This window comes from Mytilus californianus, unplaced genomic scaffold (genome assembly GCF_021869535.1).
Source record: "Mytilus californianus isolate M0D057914Y unplaced genomic scaffold, xbMytCali1.0.p SCAF_14, whole genome shotgun sequence".
Classification (NCBI taxonomy): Eukaryota; Metazoa; Mollusca; class Bivalvia; order Mytilida; family Mytilidae; genus Mytilus; species Mytilus californianus.
Genome location: NW_026262626.1, coordinates 18,398,326 through 18,405,833, shown reverse-complemented (window position 1 = coordinate 18,405,833; position 7,508 = coordinate 18,398,326). Strand labels below are relative to the sequence as shown.

Below are 7,508 nucleotides of genomic sequence, written 5' to 3'. Positions count from 1 at the left end.
GCCCACGTGGACATTTTTCTGGTCCTATTTGTTGTTGGTGAATGTGATTTGAATGAGGTTTAACAAATAGTACTAAAGGTTTATAAATGCACATGTGGACATTTTTTTTGTCCTATTTTTCAGTGAATTAAAAAGAAACACTGATCAAAATGAAAAGATAACAATCTGAGATTTTATAAAACAAATTGTATGTAAATGTGTTTTTGTCATTAGTGAGAACCATCCTCATTAATCTTTTGCCATATAATATTGGGTTTTCGGGTCTTTTTTGTTGATTGCAACTCTTTAATAAATTGATTAATTGTTAGTGTTAACCTTGGACAGAGCGGAACACAGTTTCCATGAGACATATATCGTATTTTACGTGAACATTCCGCATTGAATAATATGACAGCAAAACTGACGTCGAACGTAAGTAAGGAATAGCTACCGGAATAAGACAGGTCCCGATGACCATATTTCTATACCTCAATTAATTATGTGCAGCTCATTGATACATGTATTATATATAAGCTGACCGTTTTTAGGATGAGTATGATCAGGACCTTAAGAATATGTGTAGCCATGGTTTAGGGTTGTTTATTGACCTCTAGTTATTTTAATACTTGTATTGCTGTTACAGTATTTTCGCCATAACGCAATACATCCCCTCGTTTTTACAATATCTAGCTCATTTTTAACCCATCAGAGGAGTTGTGGTACTATTGCCAAGTTCAAATGAAAATGATATGCAAACTTGCAGGTGATCATATCAACCCTTTGAATATAAAATAAGACAGACAAAGAATATTTGTGGCCGAGTTTTCGTTGGAAACAAAACAATCGTATTGTATATTGAAATGTTTCACCACGGGTTGAATCTTGATTTATATTTTCAAATTATTTAACATGTTATAGTAAATAAAATATTTACTTCAAAAAATTTCTTACACACACATATCAATTATTTTATTTTGATAAATGTATTGATTATAAAAAAAAATATTCATGCAAGGATAAAGAAGACATATCTTTGATAAACATTTTTCTATACCGAAGCCGATTAAACACAAAATGAAAATAACGGTACACAAATTGAAAAAAATCTTTTAGTGTAATTTTATCTATTATTATTAATTTATATTATTATTCACAATACTTTTATAAAATGATACAATCACTATTCCATAGCAGTTGAGCACCTTGCAATTTTCGAAAAATTGCCTGGTTCACCTGGATCTAAATATAGACAAATTGATCGCCACGTATATATGTTGTTACAAGATTTACTAACGGTAAGTGCATATCTCTCTGCAAAAGATATACTATACATTGCAGATAAGTAATGAACACATTAAACATGTTTCGACTTCAGAAAATTTAAAAGTAATTAAATGTTTAACTATACCCAGTTTATATAAACTTGAAAAAATCAGAAGAAATTCTGTCAAGCGGGTAGACAAGGTCGCAATGCATGAACACACTAAACTCATTGGATGTTAGATGTGTATGGAATGTTATTTTAGATTATAATATCAATTTTTTTATCCATTGTTATTAGCTTTGAACTAGCTTTCAATAACTGCAAGCACTGTAAGATCTGTCTTCTGTGTTTTTGTGCTTTGTATAGATTTGATAAAACACTTGAGTTAAGCTCTTTTAAACTGATTGTATGGTTTGTTTTTATGTTACACCACTATCCCAGGCTTGGTTGGCGTTTGGTGCCTGTATAATTGTTCAACTTCACCATACTCTGTATGTACTGTCCCAACTCAGGAAACTGTTATTTTGTGTTGGTTTTTGTTGATGTATATCATTTTTGATTTACAATTATATTTTTGTACATTTTTTTTCTTGGATTATGCTGTTACACCACTGTCCTATGTTCGAGATGGGCTGGGCACCAACAAGCATGTTTAACACCTCCACATTATGTATGTTCTTGTCTTCAGTCATGAGCCTACCATCATCCAGTAGTTGTCTGTTGATGTTGTTTATTATATTTGTTTTACATTTATTATTTTGTACTGACATTATGGCGTTAGTTTTTCTCGTTTGAGATGCTTTACCACGTTAACAGCAGGTCTTTTGGGACTTTTATAGTTGACTCAATGGTATGGGTTTTGCTTATTATTGATAACCGTACATAGACCTATTGTTGTTAACGTCATTTGGTTTCTGGATGAGAGTGTTCTCTGACAAAATACACAGTAGGTAGCCGAAAGTTTCGTGCGCCTGAGAGAGTTCGCGTGTATCAGGAATAATTTCATTGGCAGACAGACATTGGTTAACACTTCACGTTAAATATTATTTTCAAAAATCGTTTTAAACATAAACCCAGAGAAAAATGACCTACTGATTGCCAAAAGTGCTTGTATGTTATTAATTGGGTTTTTTTCGGTATTTTTTCATAATGTGTATCATTTAACACTAATGTTACCTAACCTCTAACACATCATATATTATAAGTGTTTTGTTTTCGGCATGTCAATCTTTGTACCTATGATTGTATTGGTTTTTAGAAAATACAGTTATTGATATACGTTGTTGATACTAAACATACGATTCTCTTATTGACGTATCAACAGTTATATGTACAACATGTTTAATTTTATATTGAAGCCTTAAACAAAATGAAGGTATGCAGTGGTAGTTGTCGTCCTGCGTGTGTTATCATTTTAACATGTATTCTCAGGTAAGTTGAATTTATTTCATTGCAATTTTTTGGAAAAAAAATAATAATCTTATACCGAATTGGGAACACCCTTAGGCATTCGCACGTGTGTTATTCAACTGTTTGTGCTTTAAATGTTTAAAACAAAACAAGTAAGATATCACCTCTATTCCTATTCCATTATAAGTTTACTTTAAGGCTTTTTTTCGAATTCTAACATTAAAAATTTACATTACTTAGCAGACTAAAATATGGTCTAAATGAAATACCTCAAGTTTGTAATTTGTCATCATGATAAAGTAGGTGTGTTTGAATTACAAAATATCCGGTAAAGGCCAACTTAATAATAAAACTTTGTTTTTATAATAAATGCCTCAACGCCTTGAGACGCTAAATCTGACATCCCGATCAACATATCATATTTTAATGAAATATTAGTTTTAAAACCAATAAATTTTAACTAAGAAGCTGGTATTTGGCTAAATTTCATGATAATTATAAAAAAGTAGATGTGGTATGACTGCCAATGAGACAACCCTCCGCAAGTGACCAAATGACACAGAAATTAACAATTATAGGTCACCGTACGGCCGCCAACAATGAGCATACCCATACTGCAGAGAAAGCTATACAAGGCCCCGAAATGACAAATGTAAAACTATTCAAACGAGAAAACTAACGGACTAATTTCATGAATTTATGTACAAAAAATTAACGAAAATTAAATATGAAACACATCAACAAACGACAACCACTGAATTACAGGATCCTGACAGAATGTGGCGGGGTTAACCATGTTAGCCGGATCCAAAGAATTAAAATCTATATAAATCACAATTTTCTACATAAGAAAATGCCTGTACCAAGTCAGGAATATGACAAATGTTATCTATTCGCTTGATGTGTTAGAGCTTTTGATTTTGCCATTTGATTAGGGACTTTCCGTATTTAATTTTCCTCGAATTTCAGTATTTTTGTGATTTCACTTTTTAAACATAGCCAACAAATTCTAGCTTGAGCATATGTAAACCTAGTGAACTATTTTTTACTAAATTATTAACAGATCAGTAAAGAAAAGTATGCTATATATAATGTCAATACTTAGGCACAGAGTATTGAGTCGTTTAACATGTGACCAGCATTAATATATAGCCAAACACATCACTAATTCTTCCTTTAGAAAATGAAAATAACATTTCATTCGTTTGATGTGTTTGAACTTTGATTTTGCAATTGCATACGGAAATACTTTCGGTTTTGAATATTTCCTTCGAGTTTGGTATTTTTGGTATTTTTTTCTTTTTAAATTTTGTACGTCCGATGTGCTTATTCATTTTCATTAGAAACGCTCACACTGAAAGATTTGTAATTAAAAGTTCACTCCCAGAATATGACAATAGCGATATAACCATTAGATACCTTAAGAAAATTGCCAAATAAATCTAAAAAGTAAAATCACAAAAGTAGTGAACTCCGAGGAAAATTCAAAACGAATAGTCCCTAATCAAATGGCAAAATAAAAATTTCAAACCCACCAAACGAATGGACAACAACTCTCATATTTCTGATTGGTTCAGGCATTTTCTTATGTAGAAAATGGTGGATTAAACCTGGTTTTATAGCTAGCTGAACATTTCACTTGTATGACAGTCGCATAAAATTCCAGTATATTAACACCGATGATAACAAAACAAAATAAATAATAGGTAATGAGATTTCATCTATAGATCTTTAAACATAACAAAAGATTCAATTTTGCAAATATCTAAAATCAGATTGTTTTGATATACAGTGTAACCTGCATAATCCAACACCTGAGTATTCCAAGATCCTGCTTTAACCGACACATCTTCATGGTCCCAAAATACCGTATAGCAGGTTATTTTCACGGGTGTAAAATTTTGCAATTCAGAGGGAACAAGATATTCGAAAATTTTTGGCGGTTTTTATTTTGATGGATTCTTAAATCTCTATTAAATGTTTTGTCGGACACTAAAATTGTTGCAGGTAAAAAGTTGTCAATTTGACAAACAAGTGTCTATTGTTATTGTTAATTTATTTATTTTTACCTGAAAGACCTCTTATTCATTGATTATATTCTGATACAGTTAATAAATAGAATACCAGTGACTTAGATATTTGTTATAGGTATTCAAACTCAAATGTCTTTATAAATTTTACGATTGATTAGTTGCAAAATTAACCGGACCTTTGATGAACTTACTAATAAGTTACAAAATTATCATGAGTGTTTACGACTCTTATATAATTTGACACTCATTGATACGGGTAATTACTTAATAAGAGTACCATATACTCGTAGTATATGTAAGAGAATGATAATCCCTATCCTTCATGATTATTGACGAGTGTTAGCGAGTACTTATCATGAAGTAAGGGAGTATTATTCTCTAATAACTTAGAATATTGTAATGTGATCAAGGCTCACATGATCCCTTGATTGGTTTTATTCAAGAATTAGTTTCATCGTCATCATGGTCAGTGTAAATCAAAGGTTTATAATTGATGCATTACTTAATTTTTCATAGTTTCATTTTCAAACAAAATACTATTTCATTATGGCAGGCTATTCTAATGAAATGCCTTTTAATGTTTTTAATATTTTCAAATTCCTGTTTTTTGTTTTTGTTTTATCGTATGCTGCAAACGCTACATTCATTCAAATATTTCATGTGTTCTAGGACGTTTGAAGCAGGAAAAGAAACGAAAGATATTTCCAGGCTCAATTTTAGAGAGAGAGCTAAAAAGATAGCTGACACAGAAATCGAACCTTATGCAGGCTTGACTAATCTGTTGACCTCCCCTCCTCAGGCAATAGCTTTGATGGGTCATTTATTGCTTATAGCAACTGACAATGACTTCACACTTAAAACGAAATCTTTCAAAAAACAGTTTGAATATTTGAAATACCCCGATTCATTCCGTGCATCTCTGGTGCAATTAACAAATATTGGATGGGATGCATTCAATGAGGCGCATATAAATATGGATTCAATGAAGTTACATATGACAAATATTGATAGCCATTTGAAATTACTAGTTAATGTCATGACAGAAGGAACAAATGATGAAGTGCAATATTTCAGTACAAAAACTCTAAAGAAAATTGGATTAATCGCAGATGAGTGTCTCAAGCTGTCGCTCGATGTTGAAGCGCGTTTTCTTCTCTTCATGAATGTTACGGGTGAACTTCTAGAAGCAAGCACAATGGCAAAAGGTTTTTACGAGGATAAGGCCAAAGATACAGAAATGGCTATTCGAGCCGCGAAGGAAGAGGTTAAGAAATCACAAGAAGAAAAAGAGATGTTGACGAAAAAATTTGAGGAAATCGACGAGGAGATAAAAAGTGCATCAGCAGATTTCAAAAAAGCACTTGATGATGGACCGTCTTCGATGAAGCTAATGGCGTTTTCCATATTCGATGGAACATTTGGAGTTGTCAAGAAATTACTATTTGGAAGAGATCAGTCATTGTATGATCAAGTTCATGACAAACGTGAAACAGAATCAGATGAGGACAGGGCAAAAAATCGTGCATTTGGATTTGCAGCAGATCTACACCTAGCGGTCGATCAATTGGTTGAAATAGCCACTGCTGGTAGTAAAATGGACAAAAAGAACCCGACTGGAATAAAATAGATGACGTAAGAGGTTTAAAACATACTATCTCACATATTGAAAAAAAGCTTACGAAGGATTCCGAACATACAGATGCTCATCATCAGGGTATAAAAATAATCAAGAATGCATTAGAATATTCTGAAAAATTAATTGATCTCCATAAAGAGTTGATGAGAGATGACGATGAAGTGAAACAAGTTGTCATAAACATTGAAGATATTCATCTTGACGTTAAACAATTTTTGGCAGATGCAAAAGAACATATGTATAAAACTCGAGCTGGGTGGAAGCAAACAATATTAAGCTCGGACACATTGGTTCAGCATGAACTAACGAGATCGAGTATAAAAGTCGAAAGTTCAAGAGATGCATTAGAAGATTCGAGACGTAGTAAAGAAGAAACTTTTCAAAACATATTAAACACTAACAAGAGGATAACAAATACTTTGAAAGAATTAGAGAGCTTCAAAATAGAAGAAGTTAATTTTGACGACATCCGAAAGATTTTAGCTAAAGGTTTGAATTCAATAGCAGAAGTTCGTTCTGAATGGGGAAAGATTGTTAGGTTTTTCCAAACTATTTCTACAATAATAAAAATGAAATTTCACGAGAACGTGCACAATTTAGTAGATGATATGGCATTTGCAGTTGATTCAAAGCTAAAACAAGGCAAAATAAACGAATTTACAAACAAAGTTATCTTTGAAGAACTGTTTAAGGTGAGCACTATGACGTATGCTGTTCATGCCATAACATCCACATACGTTGAAGTATCGGACACCCATCTTTTGGACCAACTCAACAGATTGGGTAGTCTTGTCGCACTAGATCCAACCACGGATAAAGAAGAAATTGAACGTCGTCGAGCAGAATTGAATGAACAAAGTAAAAAGACAGTTGACGAAATAAATCTTCTTGTGCTGAAAAAACACAAAGAATATTTTGAAAAAGTTGAAGAAAATCTACGTCAAATAGATTATCACAAATCGAAAGGGAATTGACTTGCTTGTGTTAGTGTGTTTGTGTATGTATTACTAGATGCATCGCTAGTTAAATCGGCGACTTCAAATATGATTCATCCCGTCACTCATTTCAGTATGCACATAGCCAACAATTGCATCTGAATATACCATTTAAATGAAACTTCTAATGTAAGTTAAATCTTGTATATGCGAATGAATGTATAAGTTATTCAAATAAAAAATGTAAGGTA

General features: G+C 32.2%; 1 protein-coding gene across 1 annotated transcript; it reads left to right on the top strand.

The window, feature by feature from the left end:
* The first annotated feature begins 1,221 nt into the window (after window positions 1-1,221).
* Window positions 1,222-7,508, top strand: LOC127724324 (uncharacterized). Its single transcript, XM_052231256.1, has 3 exons — window positions 1,222-1,274; window positions 2,602-2,674; window positions 5,356-7,508. The coding sequence occupies exons 2-3, from the start codon at window positions 2,613-2,615 to the stop codon at window positions 6,311-6,313; spliced, it is 1,020 nt and encodes a 339-aa protein (XP_052087216.1). The 5' UTR covers window positions 1,222-1,274; window positions 2,602-2,612; the 3' UTR covers window positions 6,314-7,508.

Coding starts and splice junctions, on each gene's coding strand:
- LOC127724324 (XM_052231256.1), top strand. CDS start 2,613: ATGAAGGTATGCAGTGGTAGTTGTCGTCCTGCGTGTGTTATCATTTTA. Junction 2,675..5,355: donor ATTTTAACATGTATTCTCAG/GTAAGTTGAATT, acceptor CATGTGTTCTAG/GACGTTTGAAGCAGGAAAAG.